The sequence below is a fragment of the Suncus etruscus genome, chromosome 1, assembly GCF_024139225.1.
Source record: "Suncus etruscus isolate mSunEtr1 chromosome 1, mSunEtr1.pri.cur, whole genome shotgun sequence".
NCBI lineage: Eukaryota > Metazoa > Chordata > Mammalia > Eulipotyphla > Soricidae > Suncus > Suncus etruscus.
This window is the reverse complement of record NC_064848.1, coordinates 189550665-189571351: the sequence shown is the minus strand read 5'-3', so window position 1 is coordinate 189571351 and position 20687 is coordinate 189550665. Positions and strand designations below refer to the sequence as shown.

The 20687-nt window shown below is 52.7% G+C and overlaps 1 protein-coding gene across 1 annotated transcript; it reads right to left on the bottom strand.

Annotated features, from left to right (window-relative positions):
- Nucleotides 1–535: 535 nt before the first annotated feature.
- Nucleotides 536–20312, bottom strand: LOC126016931 (signal transducer and activator of transcription 5A). Its single transcript, XM_049779075.1, has 19 exons — nt 20116–20312; nt 19246–19383; nt 18811–18967; nt 16503–16592; nt 14146–14320; nt 8726–8856; nt 8459–8610; nt 7957–8112; nt 7512–7691; nt 5828–5915; nt 5606–5728; nt 5187–5279; nt 4704–4910; nt 4174–4268; nt 3927–4057; nt 3300–3455; nt 2690–2741; nt 2312–2419; nt 536–1207 (listed from the first exon to the last, which is right to left on the bottom strand). The coding sequence occupies exons 2-19, from the start codon at nt 19371–19373 to the stop codon at nt 1030–1032; spliced, it is 2400 nt and encodes a 799-aa protein (XP_049635032.1). The 5' UTR covers nt 19374–19383; nt 20116–20312; the 3' UTR covers nt 536–1029.
- Nucleotides 20313–20687: the final 375 nt, after the last annotated feature.

The following is a 20687-nucleotide window of genomic DNA, read 5'->3' as shown; positions in this document are numbered from 1 at the left end:
AGAGGCACATAGAGACGTGTGTGCGCACACGCGCACACGCATACACGCATACACACACACACACACACACACACACACACACACACAACTGGGAAGGTAAAGCTTTAAGGCAGAAGTAAAGCTGAAGCCACAAGTGCCGGAGCAATAGCACAGAAGAGAGGGCATTTGCCTTGCACAAAGCTAACCCTGATTCAACCCCCAAGCACAGCCAAGAGTAATTCCTGACCACAGAGCCAGGAGTGAACCCTGAACACCACCAGGTGTGACCCAAAAAACAATCCCCCTCCCAAAACAAAAACAAAAACAAAACCTGATGTTCAGCCACATGGCTCATCTCCATTTCGCTTCTTCAAGAATATCACTAGCTGGGGTCAAGCAATAGCACAGTGAGTAGGGTGAGTAGGGTGTTGGCCCTGCATGTGGCCAACCTGGATTCAATCCCCGGCATCCCATATGGTCCCTCCGGTACTACCAGGAATGACCCCTGAGTGCAGAGCTAGGAATAACCCCTGAGCACTGTCGATGTGACCCAAAAACAAAATAATAACAAAAAATCACTAACATATTATCTGGGACCAGGGAGAGTGTTTTTTATGTGGGACCCTGGGAGACACCTACCCATCCCTACACATCATAGTACCCTAAGTATACTTGCTGGGGTGGTCCCCAAATAAACAGAATTTCATGCAATTAAATGCTGATCCGTGGCAGGCCCAGACTCACCTGCCACGAGGCCTTGCCCTGTCTCTGCTACCTCAAAAACAGACCCAGTGGGCTAGGGGAGAAAAGGCTATTAGGGCCACCTAGGTGGAGCACTGGATAGCTGCTAGGTGGACCACTGGTGGACCTGGGGGCTGTGCCCATCCATTTAGCACTGCACACACACACACACACACACACACACACACACACACACACACACATTCATGCTGCCCACAGAAAGCGTGATGTGTCACAGCAACACTGAAATCACAGCCCGGGCATCAGTTCACACAGAGTATTGGCCCCGGGAAGGAGGGGATGGGACAGTCAGGACAGCGAGCCCCGGGCCGAGCTGAAAAGGCCAGCAGGTGGGGAAAGACGTGGATGCAGCCCATCCACCGGGCGACAGTCCACAGGTCGCCGCAGCAGTTCCTCCACGTGACGCGCCACGTCCATGGTCTCATCCAGATCGAACTCTCCTTCATGGTCCAGGATGGAGTCAGAGCTGGAAGGATAAGGGTGGGCGCTCAGAAGGAACAGTGCCTCTGGGCCCCCAACTAGCCCTCCCAGAGGAGCTCTCTTGGGTATGGAATGGGTGTGGATCTGACCAGACCACAACCACACCCCCAAACTGACTAAGTCAGTCACTGGCTTTTTGGAAGCCCCAGCCCTGGTTTCATCTCTTTTTCGTTGTTGTTTTTTTTTTTGGGGGGGGGGGCAGGGTCACACCCAGCGATGCTCAGGAGTTACTCCTGACTCTGCACTCAGAAATCACTCCTGGCAGGCTCGGGGGACCATATGGGATGCTGGGATTTGAACCACAGTCTGTCCTTTGTTGGTCAAATGCAAGGCAAACGCCTTACTGCTGTGTTCACTCCAGCTGCTTGGTTTCACCTCTTACTCCCTTGCTAAGGGCTGTTAGGAACTCAGAACTTGTATCCCTCTCCCTATTTGGGGCCATGCCTCCTGCCTCTTGGTAGACTTAGTGGAATAGTCACAGGCACCCCAATAGGAGCCCTGGCATGGCCTGGGCCTTTCAGCCACATCCACCCATTGTCACCCTCTTCCAAAGGGGAGAGATCCTCTTCTTTCCAGAGGAGGGAACTGAGGCACAGCGTGAGAGGGAACTTGCCAAAGGGGAATGATCTGTGACTCCCCCTAAGCCTGTGATCACCCCTTATAGCCAGGCCCTAGACCTCCATCCCAGGCACCCCAGCTTCAAAGAGATTTCACCCTGGGGGGGGGGCTCCACAAACAGAAGTCCTTTCTGCAGCCCATGTGGTCAATCTTGGGAGTCCCTGGTGTGCATGACCTCCATATACACACCAACACCCGCAATGCATGCACCATCCCTCCCACAAGCTTCCTTCATACACGCACTTTCCCCTCAGACATACAACTTCCACACACATGCCTTTCCCTCACACGTGCCTTCACCTCACATGCACTCTGTGGCATGTTCCCAGTGGCACAATTGGCACACCACATCGAGCTTGCATTATGCCAACAACTGGGCCTGCCCATGGCTCTCAGGCCAGCATAGCTCTGGGGTTGGGGCCCAGCAGCCAATGCCCCACCCTGCCACCCATACCCCGAGAACACAACCTACTTCGGAGGGTACATGTTATAGTGAGCTGGGGGGCACACGGCAGGGGAGGGGGCCGAATCCATGTACGTGGCGTTGGCCCCCGCAGAGTCTGCACTGGCGTTCACAAACCTGTGGAGGAAGCAGAGGGGCCTCAAGGAGGGCTGTGGGAGGACTTTGTCAGACTCCATCAGGGGAGCAGGACAGAGAGCCCCTGGTTGAGGCAGAGGGACCTGGGCATGATCCCCTCACAGAGACCATGCTTGATTCCCTCCCTAGGACTGAGTTAGGTTTTGGAGGGGAGAGGCAGCGGTGAACAGGAAGGTGACAGCGAGGGGTGAACAGGGTCAGGGAGGGGACCAGAAGCTGCAGGAGAGCCAGGGCTGGACCTGGACCACTTACTCAGGGACCACTTGCTTGATCTGTGGCTTCACGTACCCGTCCACGGCTTTGGCTGTGGGGAAGAAGGGGGCGTGATGAGCGCCCATGGGACTGAGCCCTCGCATGCAGTCGCCCTCTCCACAGTGTTCCCAGGGCTTCAGGGATGAGATGACAGAAACCCACAGGAAACCCTTTGGAAAGGAGTCAGTGGGGGGCAATCTTGGTCCCCATCTTCCCTCCCTCCCTCCCTCCCTCCTGTTTGTTCTCCTGGCTCTAACCTGCCAGTCAACAGGATTTGCCCCCACCAGGCTGGGGCAGCAGGGGCCACTGTCCCTTCATCCTCTGTGGGGCAGGACAGAAGGACAGCAGGACAGCAAGAGAGGGTGCCAGTATTCTGAGGGTCCGGGTCCCAGCTATTCTCATAGTGTAGACGTGAGAATAGGTTTGTTTCTTGCAGATAAGGGAGCTAGGTCAGAGGTCATGTGATCCCTTGCTCAATTCTGAGCCCCTGAAATGCTCTCTAGATACACGGGCCGGGCACCCTATCACGAGGGAATGGATCTGAGCCCAGACCTGGGTCCCTGCTGCCAAGCCCCCTCGTGCAGTGTCTGGGGTGCAATATCCTACGTACCAAGCACTGGGGTATAGTACTTGGAAAAAACCTCATCCTTGGGTCGGTCAGGAAACACATAGATGAGATAGTTCAGGTCCCCCAGCCGGTCAGCCAAAGATCGGATGGAGAAGTCCCGAGTGGTGAATGGCTTCAGGTTCCACAGATTGCGGTCCGCTGTGAAGAGGACAGAGCAGTGCAGGCTCACAGGGGCCCTCTGATTCCCAGAGTCCACAGGCCCCCGGATCAGGATAAGGATGTGGCCAGGCAGACCTTCTGCCTAGCAAAGCAGTGAGCAGATGCCAAAGGTTCGGACAGAGGAGGAAGAGCCCAAGGAGCTGCCGAGGACTCAGCCTTGCTCTGCCAGCTCAGACCACAAGCTGAGTCTCTCTCCAAGAGGCAGGAGGAACCCGGATGTCTGGACACCTCCCTCCCTGACTGTCAGCAAAGGAATGCAGAGGACAGAGTGAAGGATGTAGACAATTGGGGGAAAGTGGGAGATGGGGATGTGGGGAGACAGTGAGGATGAGAAAGTGGGGGGTGGGGACAATGTGGGGCAGAGTGGTAGGGGACACAGGGGCCAGAGCAGGGAATGGGAACATGGGAATAGAGCGGGGAGGGCAGGCCTGGGGACTGAGAGGCGCTCACGGGAGTCGAACTTCCAGGCGATGGTGATGCCTCCAATCTCTGAGTCGCTGAAGCGCAGCAGGAAGGTGCCGTCGGGCTTGTTGATGAGCAGGTCATGGGCCTGTTGCTTATTCACGAAGCCGAGGATGGCCCTGGATATAACCCAGGGTCACACAGGGTCACCGCACAGGGTTACCGCACAGGGTCACTGCACAAGGTCACCGCCACCTCCCAGCTGGCCACCCCACCTGCCCCACCCCTTTCTCACCCGTCGTTCCAGTGGGGTTTGTGATGCTTCTTCAGTACCTCCATGACCCCGTCGAACCACTGCCAGAAGGTGTAGTTCCAGCCGGGCAGGTTCTCCTGTGAGAACCCAAGAATCCAAGTCATAGGGGGCCCAGGAGTGGGGCACACTGGCTCTGGGCCTTGCACGGCCTTTCCCCAGCCTGGCACCTTCCCATCACATGCCTGTCAATTGTCTATCACCTGCCTCTGTGTGTCCTGTAGCTCTGGACACAACCCCAGTCCCACTCCTTCAGGGAAACAAGACATCCAGTTCACACCTGCCCAACCAGTTCACACCTGCTTCATTTGATAGGGTCAGGGTGCAGAGTGGGCATAGAAGGGAAGGACTAACTGGTCACAGAACAAAGCAGAGACCCCAGCATTCCTGCTCTAGCTGCCTCCATGAGTCTTCTGTCCCCAAAGCCTCTGCCTCTACTCCCTAGAGGAGCAAGAGAGGGCAGGAAAGAGGAGGCAATGGACCCCACGCTGGGCCCTGGCTGGGACGCCCCTCACCCTGTTGAACTGGGACCAGGACACGGACATGCTGCTGTAGTCCTCCAGGTGGTTGCTGCTGCTGTTGAAGAGTTTCTGTGCCAGGAACACCAGGTTTTCGCTGGTCAGGCCTCGGTTGCTCTGCACCTCAGCCTTGAACTTCATGTTGAGCGCCTCACAGAGCTGCGGCCACAGCACTTTGTCGGGCACGGCAAAGGGCACCCTGCCCTGAGAGGGGAGAGAAGGGTGGACAGAAGTTGAATTGGAGCATTCAAAATTGCTACACAGATCCAGAGAGGCATGGGATGGGGGCTAGAGAAAGACCCAGAAAAGGAGCCGCCACCCCTCAAGGGTCCCAAAGCCCAAGCTCAAGCCCCATACAGTGGAGCCCTGGGGAGTCCGGAGACAGGGAACTCCCCAGTGCAGACCCCTTGTTTCCTGTCCCCTGTCTCTCCTATGGATCTGGGACCCTTCAGCAGATCACCCTGAGGGTCCAGGACTCACCGGCTCAGAGAATGCGTTGTCCCACAGCACTGTGGCAGTGGCATTGTGGTCCTGGCTGCCATGGACAATGACCACCACGGGGAGGGACAGGGTCTGAGTGAGGCAAGGGAGAGAGAGAGAGAGAGAGAGCAGTAAGGGCGGCCTGCACAAGCTCAACACCCCCTTCCTAGACAGGTCTCCTGGCCTCGACCCACAGGCCCTGTCACAAGAATCAAAGCCAAAACCAAACAGCAAAAAAATAAAATCCACATTGTTGGCTCATGGGGTCACCTTGATTCTGTGTCTGGTGCTAGCCTGGCACCCCCAACAAATGTGAGTAAAGGGGGCATCTCCGTATCAAGGGGAGTTGAGCTGGCCCAGTGGAGGTCACTAGTGCTCTCAACATCCTCATCTCCACTGGATGGTGTCCTCTGTCTCACCTTCACTTGAAACACCAGTTCGTTGCTGCCCACGCTGAATTGGGATTCAAACAGGACAGTGAATTTCTCCTCCGTCACCGACTCTGCGCCCCGACGGTCAGCACGCTTGATTCTCTTGAGCGACTATGGGGTGGGAAGTCAAAGGGCATTGGGTCAGCAATGGGCTGGCTTCGAGGATGGGGCTCCAGGCAGACCATCCTGCCAGGGTCAGGGCCCCCTCACCATGTTCCGGAAGTGGGCGCTGAGGGTGCCGGTGGCCTGGTGGTACTCCATCACGCAGCAGTTGTTCAAGATCTCCCCGCTGCACTCACTTCGAGGAGAGAGAAATCTCAGATCTGGGGGGCCCAGGCAGAGAGCCAGGACTCCATTCTAGAAGGTGCTTCAGGAGCCCTATTTTGGAGATGTATCCATAGCCTTGAGCTGATTCTTTGACTCCTTACCAGCAAAGGCTTTAAGGGTCATTGTTCCTAACTACATTAAAATATCTTTGGGGGTTTGGGGCTGCATAGTATAGGAGGTTGGGTACTTGCTTTGCAAGCAGCCTACCTGGATGTGATCCCTAGTGCCCCAGGACTGCCTCCTGAGTGCAGTGCTAGGTAACCCCTGGGCATTGCCTGTGTGTGGCCCCAAAGCAAATGAAACAAAACATTCCTGTGGGGTGGGGACTAGAGCAATAGTACAGCAGAGTAGAGGCACCTGTCTTGCACGTGGTCAACCTGGGTTCTGTTCTTCAGCACCCCAAACGTTTTCCAGGGCCCTAAGAGTAATCCCTGAGCACCAAGCCAGTAGTAAGTGCAGAGCACATCTGGTATGTCCACACCACCCCAAATTTCCTGGGCCTAAAGATGAATGTGAGGTCTTTGAAATTTGGAAATTTCTAAAATAAGTGTTATGATCTGGGCTCTAAGGACCCCCCATCTTCCTGATCTGTGGGGTTCCTCTGCCCACTCCAGACCCACTGGCCCCACCTGCAAGCTTGCTTTTAGAGCTTTTGCACTTCTTCCTGTCACCCACATTTTGTTTTGTTTTGTTGTTGTTTTGCCAGAGTGATTTTGTCTGGGGACTCCACAATTTGGTGCTCGTTCCTGATGTTCAATGGGGACCTTGTAGTGCCAGGGATCAAATCTGGGCACCGTGCCTCAAAGCCAGTGCTCAGTCCAGTAAGCATCTGCCCAGACCTACCCCAAAACATGGTGGGGTTTCTTATTTACATCTGAATTCAAACATCCTCTCAAGAGGCCTCCTCAGCCACCCGTCAGCACCCTGGGGCTTCTGTTGGCTTTGTAGGTACTGACACTTCAGCACTGCCTTTATCATGGCCGGTGCTGCAGGATGAAGCCCAAGGCCACATGCCCAGGAAGCACGTGCCACCCTCAAACCACACCCATGGACATCTGGAGGGTGTGTGCCTTGGCCCAGCTGCAGGCCCTGGAGAGGAACTGCTCTGTCTTTGTCATCGTCCCCAGATGACACAGTAGCCACACGGCAGCCACAATTTAGTGAGTCTCCCTGACAACCAAGGTGGCCCATTACCATCTCTGCATTCCTTGTGCAAAACAGAGCTGTCTCCTGCACATCCTGCAGCCTGGAAATTGGGGCAGTGGCCCCATCAGTAAAGTATATCCACCTTGACACACAGCAGTGACCACTGGTCACATTAGCTCTGCCACAATAAAAGGAATAAGGACAGAGGCCCACTTGGTCTCAGGACTACCTGAGACCTACTGCTTAGCCCAGCTCTTACTGGAATAGCCTAGTGCTGTGACACTGGTGGCCTACACTGGCAGGGCTCAGCCTACACCAGGACAAGTGACCGGCAGACAAGAACCAGCAGTGTCAGGGCCAGGTAGAGGGAGAGAACCGTGTGGTCCCACCACACAGGTGGGCATGGACAGGGGGTGCGTACTTGCGGGTGTTCTCATTCTTGAGCAGCGACTTGGCCTGCTGCTCGCTGATGATGGTGGCCTTGACCTGGGGCGGGTTCATGTGCACGTTCAGCTTCCCCCCGACCAGCAGCCGCACGGTGGCTGCAAACTTGGTCTGGGTCTTCAGCACCTGCGGGGGCTGCTTCTCGATGATGAAGGTGCTGCAGAAACACAGGGGGCAGGACATGCGGCCATGACGTGGGGCCTGGAATGGACTCTGGTCCCTGGGGTGGGGAGGTTGCCCTGCATGAGCACAGCACCCCAGGAGAGTGTGGGGGTGGGCCGTGCTCCCGGGGGGCCCGGACTCCCTAGGGCAGCAGAGAACAGCCACTAGGTCCAGGGGACAAGGACATCACAGGGCAGCCAGAGCGGCCAGGATAGGGATCCAGGGACAGGCAGAGACAGAGTGAGCAGAGCGGCCCTCACCTGGTGACCAGGGCCGAGATGATGTCCGTGATGGTGGCGTTGACCTCGGCCAGCATCTCCTCCACAGGCCCGGGGATGGGCAGCTGCTGGCACAAGTGTTCAGCCCGGCGGATCTGCTGCCGGTTCTGCCAGATGATCTCTGCCAGCTTCTCACACCTGTCGGAGCCGAGCCCCGAGTCACTGGCCTGCCCTCCACTGGCCCAGTGGGGGCTCCCCAGCTTTGAGAACCTAGCACCTGGCTCCCCCTCACCCAGAAGCCTTTGCACCTTCAAACCTCCCCTTCCTGCACAGCAGAGTAGCCACCAAAAACAGCAAACATGAAAGGAAGGGCTGTCTACCCTGGACCCTCTGCCTCTACTCCTGCTCTGACCCTATTTCTGGAGGAAGCCCAAGACCCCTCATGTCTGTCCCAAGAACCCCCATGGGAAGCCAGTTTCAAAACAGAAGGAGCAGTGGGAGCTCATGAGGCCAGCCCATCCCCTCTGACCCCAGGCTTGCTAACCAGGACTGCAGCACGTCCAGGCTGCCCTCAGGGGGACCCCCATTTCCCGCCAGCTGCTGCCGCCGCTTCCACTGGATCAGCTCATCATCCAGAATGATGGTCTGTTGCTTCCGCAGCAGCTGCAGAGTCTTCTGGTGCTTCTCGGCCAGCTCCTGCAGGCAGGGAGAGCAGCCACTGACCCCCCATCCCCAGGACAAGCAGGGCTCTCTCAGGAAGCAGGCCCGGACCCTTCACCCCTGTAGGTCAGGAAGTGCCTTCAATACTCACCACTCGATACTGTTGCAGCGTCTGTGCCTCCCGCTGCAGCCAGGCCTCCAGGGACACCTGCTTCTGCTGCAGCGCCGTATCCCGGTTCAGGCGTTCCTGGGGGTTCAGCGGCCCCGGCTGGGCTCTCTGGGCTAAGGAAGCACCACAGCATCCACACCATGACCTCCTGGTGCCCAGAGAAGCCTGAAGAACCCCACACCCTGAAACCCTCCCAGCAGTCAGGGGAGGCTCTGCTCTGTGCCCTCCAGCCCCTCACAAATAACCATAGCTGGAGCTGAAGTGATAGTACAGTGGGCAGGGCCCTTGCCTTGTATACAGGTGACTGGGGTTCATCCCTAGCACCCCATATGTCCCCCTGACATCCCCAGGAGCAACTGTGAGTGCAGAGCCAGGAGCAACCATTGAACACTGCACAGCATTTGGCCCCAAACAAAACCAAACAGCCAGAGCCTGGTGGATGGGTTTCAGATATGACACCATGCCTCCAGTAATGTGGGTACACTCCTCAGGAGAACCCCAATGCAGAAACAGAAAACAGAAAACCCAAGAAGAGGATCATAGCACTGTCAAGCAGACAAAGGCCTTTGGCAGCACTCACAGCCTGGACACTTCTGCTCCCTCATCCAGGGGACAGTTACCTTCCCCGGGCCTGGGAAGGGTTGTTCTGAGGGAGGTTGACATGCACCCTCATGCCCCGAGATCATTCAGGCAATGCACCAATTTGGCACAGTCCAGAGAGGCAATGAAAGTTTGTGAGGAAAGTTTATTCAATGTTAAATTAAAACAAAACTTTGTTTAGTATTTGAGCAAACCCCACAGTGTTCAGGGGTTACTCTGGCTTGTACTCAGAGATCACTCTTGCTGGTGCTTGGGGAAACCTATGGGATGCTGGGAATTGAATCTATATCTGGCAAGTCCAAGTCCAAGGCAAGAGACCTATCATCAACTGTGCAACTGCTTGACTTTAAAACAGATTTTTGTTTTTGTTTTTTGTTCTTTTTTTTTTTTTTTTTTTTTTTTTTTTTGGTGTTTGGGTCACACCCAGCAGTGCTCAGGTGTTACTCCTGGCTCTATGCTCAGAAATCACTCCTGGCAGGCACGGGGGACCATATGGGACGCCGGGATTCGAACAGATGACCTTCTGCATGAAAGGCAAACACAATTACCTCCATGCTATCTCTCCAGCCGCTTTTTTTTTTTTTTTTCATTTTTTTGGTTTGATTTTTTTTTTCACAGTTACAAAGTTGTTGACAATTAAGTTTCAGTCATACAATGTACAATGTCCTTCAACAGTACACACTTCCCACCACCAATGTCCCTGTTTCCTTCCTGTCTTTTCCCTTGTCCTCTTGTCTGTGGAAGACATTTTTCCTCTCTGTCATTCTCTCTCTCTTTCTCTACCCCCCTGCTCTATGCTCAGAAATCACTCCTGGCAGGCACAGGGGACCATATGGGATGCCGGGATTCGAACCACCGTCCTTCTGCATGAAAGGCAAACACCTTACCTCCTTGCTATCTCTCTGGCCCCTAATACTGTGGTTTTTCAATATTGATATTGAAGGGGTATCATGCATATCACTTTATCTTCTTTCAGCACTCAGTTCTTGTCCAGTGATCATTTCCAACTATCACTGTCATAGTGGTCCCTGTTCTGCCTTTACAGCATTTTGTGGCAAGCTTTCTACCATGGACCAGTCCTCCTGGCCCTTATCTCTACTATCTTTGGATATTATTATCATGCTGTCTTTTTCTTATACTCCACATATGAGTGTCATCATTCTACATCTATCCCTTTCCCTCTGACTCATTTTGCTCAGCATAATAATTCCTATATCCATCCATGTATAAGCAAACTTCATGACTTCATTTTTCCTAAAACAGATTTTTTTTAAGGTCCGGAAAAATGGCTCAGTTGACTGGACCCATGCCTTGCATGTGGGAGGTCCAGATTTGATCTCTGGTATTTAGTACCAGAGTACCCTTTGCCGTCTAGTACCCTTTGCACTGTTGGGGTGAGCCTTGAGCATCACTGATGGCCTAGAGACCTACAGGGGTCATACTCATATATATTGTTTTTGCTGTATTTTAAAACTACACCTTTTGGGACTGGAGTGAGAATACATTGGGTAGGGCACTTGTCTTGCATGTAGTCTACCCAGGTTCGACCCTGAGCTTCCTCTATGGTCTCCTAAATACCTCCAGGAGTAATCCCTAAGCATAGAATCAGAAGTAAGTCTTGAGCGCAGCAAAATATGGCACTTCCTGCATCCCTCAAAAAAAACATGTTATCTTTTCTGTTAAAATGATTGGATGCATTATTGCTACCATTGAATGAAAGAACAGTTGAGCACATGTTCTTTGCAAGTTCACAAGATAGAACCCCAAGGGATAGCATTCACTGGGCCATGAAAATCTCAATATATTTAAAGAGAATTGAGATCATATGGAATATATTCTCTTACAACAACAAAATCCACTAAGAAAATCAATACATAATCAAAACAGTATGACAGCTAACAAAAAGATACAAATATTTGTAAGTGAAGCAATGTAGTTCTAAATAACATAGAGATAAAACAATTACTGGGTTAAAATAGAAAATACTTCAAAGGGAATTAAAGTATACAGTATATCCAAAACATGACATGCAGCTAAGCCATTGTTCAGGGAGATGGAGAGCTCAAATATCTGTATTAGAGCAGAATTGAGGTCAAAAAGCTCTCATCAGGGTCCAGAGCAATAGCACAGCAGGTAGGCTGTTGGCCTTGTACACGGCTGACCCAAGTTTGATTCCTGTCATCCCATATGGTCCCCCAGTCTTTTCCCCTGCTCTCTCCCCTGCCTACCTTTGTGGCAGATATTTTTCCTCTCTCTTTTTCTCTCTCTTCCTGTTTTTTCCTTTTAGACATTGTGGTTTGCAAAACTGATATTGAAGTGGTATGATGCATATCACTTTATCTCCTTTCAACACCCAGTTCTTATCCACAGTGATCATTTCCAACTATCACTGTCATAGTGGTCCCTTCTCTGCCCTAATTGCACTCCTTGCATGCTTTCTACTATGGACCAGTCCTCCTAGCCCTTATCTCTACAGTCTTTGGTCATTATCATACTATCTTTTTCTTATATCAAATGTGTGTGATAATTCTACATCTATCCCTTTCCCTCTGACTCATTTCGCTGAGCATAATCCATCCATGTATAAGCGAATTTTATGACTCTTTCTTTTTCTTTCTTTCTTTCTTTCTTTCTTTCTTTCTTTCTTTCTTTCTTTCTTTCTTTCTTTCTTTCTTTCTTTCTTTCTTTCTTTCTTTTCTTTCTTTCTTCTTTCTTTTTCTTTCTTTCTTTCTTCCTTCCTTCCTTCCTTCCTTCCTTCCTTCCTTCCTTCCTTCCTTCTCTCCTCTCTCTCCCTCCCTCCCTCCCTCCCTCCCTCCCTCCCTTCCTTCCTTCCTTCCTTCCTTCCTTCCTTCCTTCCTTCCTTCCTTCCTTCCTTCCTTCCTTCCTTCCTTCCTTTCGTTTTTGGATCACATCAGGCAGTGCTCAGGGGTCACTCCTGGCTCTACACTCAGAAATTGCTCCTGGCAGGCTTGGGGAACCATATGGGATGCCAGGGGATCAAACCTTGGTCAGTCCTAGGTTAGCGCTGCAAGGCAAATGCTCTACGGCTTGCACCAAAACAGATTTTTAAGATCCAGAGAAATGGCTCAGTTGGCTGCACCCATGCCTTGCATGTGGGAGGCCCAGATTTGAAGTTTGAAGTTATTTGAAGTTATCCATGTCATGCCAGAAGTAATTTCTGAGTGCAGAGCCAGGAGCAATCTCTGAACACCACTGAATGTGGCCCAAAAAAATAACAAGTAAAAAAATCCTTAGCCTAAGGTGCTGTAGTGAGAAGGCAGAGGAGCCATGAATAAAGCAGCATGGCACTGTTGTTGTTGGCAGGACTCTGGAGTACAATACAGGTGCCAACCTGGGATGAGAGAAGATGGACCAGGGTTCAGGACTCCTCAATATGTACTTATTTCTTTTGGAGTTTTCTTTTTCATATGTAGGGGTGGGAGTGGGAGGAGAAGCCCTCCCAAGTGGTGCTCAACCAGCAATACATGGCCCAACTGTGCAGGCCTAAAGTGCTCAGGTTGGCAATGCTAGAGGCTACCAAAATTACATTTGGTGATGCTTGGGGGGTGGGGGGGACACAGACTCCAGTAATCAAACCTGAGGCCCCTGCATGGAAGGCACACATCACACCCAGCCCTATAAGCGACCTTCCTGTCCCTGAGCTCATTTTTCTTTTCTCCATCTGGCAAACTATCTAGAAGATGGGAACATTTTTCATCCACCTCCTCTTTTCTACATCTAACCCCGATCAGTGAGGCTTAGAAGGGTCATTCCTGAGTTCCAGCTCTCTCCAGGTTTAACAGGGGACTTCCAACCCCAGGTAAACACTGTCTAGATCCATCCACCAATACATATTCACATTTCTATCCATCTATCCATTCATCTCTACCCACCCACCCATCCATCCCTTTCCATCCACTCATCTATACATTCACCACCCATCTACCCATCTCTCCATCCATCTATCCATCTGTCTGTGTATCCCTTCATCCATCCAACCAGCCACCATATCCAACCATCAATCCACTTGTCCATACAATTTGTTCATTCATTCCTCCAGCCAGTCATACATCCATCTATTCATCTCCGTCCAACCATCTATCCAGCCATCCATCATCCATCCACCCATCAGTCTAGATATTCTTTGGATACCTACACTAAGAACAGAATATTTATTTTTAAATATTGGCTCATAAAGTAACAGATTTTTTAGATCCAATTATGCAACTTATACTGAGAACTTGCTTGTTCTCTCTGAATCCTAGTTTTACCATCTAAAAATTAGGGGTATACTGGAACCATATACAGAGGGTAAGGCATTTTTGTGGCCAACCCAGGTTTAATCTCCAGCACCCCATATGGTCACCTAAGCTAGTAAGGAGTAATTCCTGATGGCACAGCATTGCCAGGTATCGCCCATAAAACAAACAAAAAAATGATAATAAAATAAAAATAACAAATCTCTACTTCTAAGAGCTGATTGAACTCAGTAAGGAAGCCCTTCCCAGGACTGACATGAGGGAAATGCTGGAGAGGGGGCTAGAGAGATAGTCCAATGGATAGGCCGCTTGCCTGGCATATGGCCAACCCAGGTTCAATCCCCAGCAATCAATATAGTCCTCTGAGCACTACTGGAATGATCCCTGAGTATAGAGCAGGAGAAATCCGTAAGCACCTCTGAGTGTGACCCACAAGCTGAAACAAACAAACACTAGGGAGGGAGGAGGACAGCACCCCACCCATCCACTCTGCCAGAGCTCACCGTGATCTAGGCTCTGCTATAACTAGGACCCTGGGCTCACCCTGGATCCTCAGGCTCTCCTGGTACTGGATGATGAAATACTCCTGAGTCTGCTGCAGCTTCTTCAGTTCATTCTCCGTGTCTTGAGTCACCAGCCGCAGCTCCTCGAATGTCTGGTTGATCTGCAGGTGTTTCTGGGACATGGCATCAGCGAGAATGCTGGGAGGCGAGGTGCCCTGCAGAGACAAGGGGGCACGCTCAGGCAACAGGGCAGGGCACGGGAATGGGGTACACTGGCCTTCATCCCAAGAGAAGGCCAGCACTGGCCCAGGAAACCACCTAAGAGCCCCCTCCCCCAAAGCCACATTTTCAGTCTGGAATGCAAACATCTTTTTTGTTTCTTTTGGGGCCACACCCATCGGTGCTCAGGGACTGCTCCCAGTTGAGTACTCAAGGGCTGCTCCAGGCAGTATGTGAGCACTTCGATGCTGGGGATGAGCCCTAGGACACCTGTGTGCATAGCTTGTGCTTCAGCCCATTGAGTTGTCTCCCCTGCTCTCTTGGTCTCTCAGTGTTGGGGGAACACAAACATTTTTTGTGAGATTTGGGTAGAGAGGAGAAGGGGAAGGGCGGGTGGGCTGGCAAGCACATTAGAAACTTCCGGTCCGTAGCATCTCCCAAACAGGCCCATTTCTGTGTCCTTGGTGAAACCGCATCAGGCATTAAACCCAGGGTCACCACGGCTTTCCTGCCTGTGACACTCCCCCCCCCCACACACACACACTTATTTCACAGTCATTCACCACCCAAGGTCCCAGAAGGGCTGTGTTAGATACTAGAACTCAGGCGGATGAGGCCATGTGAACCCACCATCTGCATCTTTTCACTCCAGACCCCCTTGTGAGCCAGGGGAAGAAAGGAAACCTCTTAGGGCTGGTGTCTGGAGACCCCAACAGGAAGTTACAGTGGGGTACTGACAGGCTTGCTGGGATCGACCTGTTCAGAGACCGGGCTGGATCCTTTCCTTCTGCTAAGAGCAGACTGAGGCTAAGTCTCTCAGGCTTTTCCACTGAAATCTCCTTGGGTAAAAGCTAACCTCGCTCCACAGGCCCCACTGCTCACTCGTAGCAAAAAAGCTGGAGCTGGAGCCGGAGCCACTGCCGGCCCAACACCCCCACCGCCTGGCTGTTCAAGGACAATGACGACTTTTTGTTCCTTGAATACACAGCACGTCCCTGCCTCAGGGCCTCTCCACTCGTTTCCTCACTCTGGAACATTCTGCACCATATCTTCCTGAGGTCAGCTCTTCAGCTGGCACCTTCTCTGAGTGGCCTTCTCTGATGGGCCAATTTAAAACAACACCACTTACTTGGAGCTGAATCTGGCTCTCACAGCCCCAGCGCCTGTGTCTGCTTGCCTGCAGAGGCGTCCCTGCTTGGTGCTCTGGTTGCTCTGTCATGGGAGCCTCACAGTCCCTACTGCCTAAGACTAGGGGCCAGTTGGGAGAAGGAACTGCAATACCTACACTGTAGACTCTGAACTGGAGCTCAACTGATTTATATGTTTACAGAGAACTCTAGAGTGACAACAAAGGACATAGCCTGGCAGCTAACAACCCCCATGACACAGCTCTTGCTCCCTCTCTGGTGGTCCTTCACCCCTTCCCACCTTCACCATCATGATTCTCCCAAAACATCCCCTCTCAGAGCCCATAGCACTCAGAGCTCCCTGGGCCCTTGGGAGAATTCTGTCACCTGACACTCACCCTTTCCGACAGGGACCTGGGCTCTGTCTCCCAGCTGCACCCACTGACCCACTGTGTGTTTATTGAATGAAGCAGGGTGATCCTGAATTTAGTGTCTAGAATCAGAAAGAATAAATCTTGGGACTGGAGAGGCAGTACATATGATAAGGCATTTGCCTTGCATGTGGCTGACCCCGGTTCGAATCCCTGGCACTGCATATGGTTCCCCAGGAACCAATGAGGATCACTGAGTGTAATTCCTCCACTTCCCCACTCAAAAGAATAAATCTTTTTCTCCCAGAACTTGTCCTAGACTGACTTTTTGGAGAAAGAGAGAAGAGAGAGAGATAAAGAGAGAGAGAGTTTGTCTGTCTGTCTTGAGGCCTTCCTCTCCTATATCATTGGTCTGTATAACCTGTATGTCCTATTATAATTCCCGACTAGAATGGAAGCTTGGAGAAGCCTCATGCTCCATTCAGCAGCTCCTAAGCAGCAAAACTAGGTACTGTGCCTGCGGTCGGTCACTCCGTCCCTGCCCATGGTCCTGCCTCTCCCAAAGCCCCCCAGCCTTTGTCTCCCTTTTCCAGTGATTGTTAGAAAACAATGTCTACAGAGAGAGGCACTTGGAAGGGCACCCCACCTTCTGTGCCTGCACCCATGCCTCGGACACTCACATTGTTGGCTTCTTGGACCAGCCTCTGCTCATTGTAGAGGATGTGTCGGATACAGCGTACCAGCTCCATGGGGCAGCGGTCGTACGTGTTCTGGAAGAAGCCAAGAGCAGCTACCAGAGGCCCCTCTGGTATTACAGGCAAGCCGACCCCTTGCCTCTCCCACAAACCTGCCTCTCCACACTCCCCAAGAAACCTCAGAAATTAAGGAACTTCCACCAGGTAGTTTGTCTTCTTTTGACTGACTGACTGACTAACACTCTCACTCACTCACTCTTTCTCTCTCTCACTTTCTCTCTGTCTCTCACTCTGGCTTATGAGCCATAGGACACTCAGGTTACTTCTGGTTCTGCACTCAGGAATTACTCCAGGGGACCATATAAGATGGTGGGGATCAAACCCAGGTCAGCTTCCTACAAGGCAAGTGCCCTACCACTGTTCTATCACTATCACTCTGACTCTCTTTCTCTTGCCTTCTTTTCTTTCTTTCTTTCTTTCTTTCTTTCTTTCTTTCTTTCTTTCTTTCTTTCTTTCTTTCTTTCTTTCTTTCTTTCTTTCTTTTTTTCTTTCTTTTCTTTCTTTCTTTCTTTTTTCTTTCTTTCCTTTCTTTTTCTTTCTTTCCTTCCTTTCTTCTTTCTTTCTTCCTTCTTTCTTTCTCTCTTTCTTTCTTTCCTTCCTTTCTTCTTTCTTTCTTTCTTCCTTTCTCTCTCTCTTTCTCTCCCTCCCTCTCTTTCTCTCTCTCTGACCCACCCTTCCTTCCTTCCTTCCTTCCTTCCTTCCTTCCTTCCTTCCTTCCTTCCTTCCTTCCTTCCTTCCTTCCTTCCTTCCTTCCAGCAGAGGCTTAGAAGCCACAGGTCAGGGGCCGGGAAGGTGGCGCTAGAGGTAAGGTGTCTGCCTTGCAAGCGCTAGCGTAGGACGGACTGTGGTTCGATCCCCTGGTGTCCCATATGGTCCCCCCAAGCCAGGAGCGATTTCTGAGCTCATAGCCAGGAGTTACCCCTGAGCATCAAAAGGGTATGGCCCAAAAACCAAAAAAAAAAAAAAAAAAAAAAAGAAGCCACAGGTCATACATTTCCAACCTGCCATCTACAGCTTTGACAGTACAAAACCCTGTGGCCTAAGCAGACACTACTGGCCCCATTTCACAGAGGAGAAAATGAACGTGGAGAGAGGTTAAATTGCTGTTCAGACAAACCAGTGAACGAACTACTGAGCTCAGACCAGGTTCAACCCTCCTGGTAAGTTCAAGGTACTTTCCAACCTCATGTCCCCCGGGGTTCCTATTTTATTTCCCTCTTCCTCTCAGGATTCCCCTGTACTCCACACCCCCGCCCTGGTTCTGGGACAGACTTTTGATTTCCCTGACACTGTGTTGTTTGGGGTTTGGGGGTTTTATTTTATGGTTTTTGCTTTCGGCCACACCTAGGGATGCTCAAGGATCACTCCCAGATTGACTCAGGGCACTATATCGGATGTCGGGGATTGAATCTAGGTCTGTGCATATAAAACAAGCATTCTGCCTGTTCTACTATCTCTCCAGTTCCCCTACTGCTTATTTTTAATAAAAATTCTCCAAAAAGCACAAGTGGGTTCCAATAAACTCTTGACTATATTACCATCTACACCCCTTTTCTTATTTCCACTAGAACTTCCTCTCTCCTCTGTACTCCTCTGCACTGTGGTGTGAAGGAGAAACCACATCTGACAACAAAATCTGCCCTCTAGGCTGGATAGTACAATGGGTAAGGTGCTTGCCTTGCATGAGGCTGACCCAGGTTAGATTCTCAGCACCCCATATGGTCTCTGGGAGTGATCCCTGAACAAAACAAGGAATAAGCTCTGAGCAGCTCCAAGATGTGCACCCCCAAAAACAAACAAACAAACAAACAAAAAAACAACCCATTCTTCAAGGTCCCATTATCCAATTCTTGTTCTGTCCCTCTCCTCCTGGACCATGCCATCAGCTCTCTTGGTTCCCAAAGCCAGGTTGCTCTGCTTGTTCCTCTCTAGAATCTGCCTGACCTATTTCTCCTACAAAGGAATTGCCATTTGGTCAACCTCCAGCCCCTCTGAACTGATCTGTGCAGAATGACCTTCTCTTGGGGACTCCCCTGGCTGGGTGATTTGCGAAAGAAATTGGCCAGGTCTGACTTCGAAAGAGGGGGCGGGGGAACTGAAGACCAGCACTGTGGCCAAGATGCTCAGGTCACATGGTGAGTCAGTGGCCAAGCCAGGAAAAAACCCGGGGTTCTGGTACTAGCAAAAGGAGGCAGTGGCGGCTTCCCCACCGAAGCTGGGTGCCAACACCCACCTGCATCTGCGTGGCATAGTGGCCCAGCTTGATCTTCAGCAGGAACCCATCTTCCCCCACCTGGTGCTCCGCCTTCTTCTGCAGCTCCTGGACCAGGCCCTCCAGAAGCTGGGTGGCCTGGACTTGGTCCTGAGGATTGTCCACGTCGATGGCATCCCTTGGGGTAGGGCAGTGGAGAAGAAGCAACTATGGCACCTCCCTGGCCAAGGAGGCTAGGTACCAAGGGAGGTGGAAATCTCAGCGGCTAAAGGCACTGCAGACATCAGAGCCCAGTGACAGCCCCTCTCCCTGTTCCCCTTTCCCCCGGGGCCACCGCCCCTTCCGCGAAAAGGACCCAAAATCACCTCAAACCATTGGGAGGAGACCCAAAGGCCCAGGGCCTGGACCGCAGAGGCCCACTGAGGCAGGAATAGGGGAAGGCCCAGAGCCACCTACCAGGGCTGACTCTCGATCCACTGGGACAGGTAGTGGCGCACCTCGATGGGGAAGTGCTGGCCGTACAGCGCCTGCATCTGTCGCAGGGCATCACCCGTCAGCTGCTGAGCCTGGATCCAGCCTGCCATGTTCACGTACCTAGGGACCACCACGGATAGAACACTCTGATAGCTGCCTGTCCCCCTACTCCGCCCCACCGCACCCCACTCCCAGGCCCCTCCCCTCGCCCTGCCATGCTTTCCTGTGCGGGAAGCTGGGGTGCAGGAGGCAGGCAGCCCTGCCCTCCAACAAGAAAACCAACTCTCCCAAGTCAAGAACCCTCCCTTTCTTCCTCTCCCTTTGCGCCCCCGTTTGGGGCTTCCCCAAAAGAGCAGGGGGGACAGCCAGAAAATGAAAGAGAAACTCTTTTCAGGTGCCCCCTGGGCCCTGCGCAATAACTCCCCTCTTGCCTTATACTGTGAACCTGGAGTTCCAATTTTTTTTTGCAATGGTAGGGGGGAAGGTTCAGTATTGTAGTCCAAAGTGAGGCTTGATCCCTCGTAGACAGGGGACCCCCGCGTGCACTGGGGGTGAGGATTTGAAGAGGGGGTGTCACAAGCTCCTTCACAACGCCCACCTATCCCCTTCCAAATGTGGCACCTTAATCCTTCTCCCAGTCCAGCCCGAGAGCGGCCCCTCTACCTCCCCTTGTTGTCCCTGGTGGTCCCACATCCCCCTCGAACCCCGAATCCCCCCACTCTGGGCTTCTTGCACCACCCCCAACACACACACCTAGACACACACACACACACACACACACACACACACACACAGCTGGCCGCGGGGCTCCGAGGCGCGGGCCCCTTGCGCCCCGCACACACACACACCCACCTGGTAGGGCCCGGCCAAGCCGTCTGCGGGGCGGGCTGTGCACCCCGCGGCTCCCCGAGCGTGCGGGCCCGCGCTCCGGCGGCGGCTGTTACTACAGGAAGGAGCCGGGAGCAGCGATTTCCTCCTCAAAGGTCAGCTGCCTGCGCTAGGCCATACACAGCGCGAGTTGTTGCCGACACCCTCCCCGGCGCGCCCGCTCGCTCGCTCCCCGCTGCCTCCGCCCCGGCTCTCCCCCGCGGGTGCGCGGCGGCCGGGAGGCGGAGCGGGCCGGGCCGGGGCGACGCGGGGGCGGGCCCCTGGGTGTCCCGGGTGGGCCCGCGGACCCTCGAGGCCGTTGCGCTCCCGAGCCAGCCAGCTAAGCTAGCCAGGCGCTGCCATTGCAACTCCAGGCTCGGGAAAAAACCCTTTGCAAAGCCCACTCGGGTTTGCAGTCCGTCCGTCGAAGGGGCAGGGCGCAGAGGGAATCGATTTTGGGGGGGGGGGGGGAGTGTGTCTATTGCCAACAGTTGTGTCTCTTGGAAACGTTGTGTGCGTGCCTGGCGAGGGAACGTGGGTTGGGGACCGACCGGGCT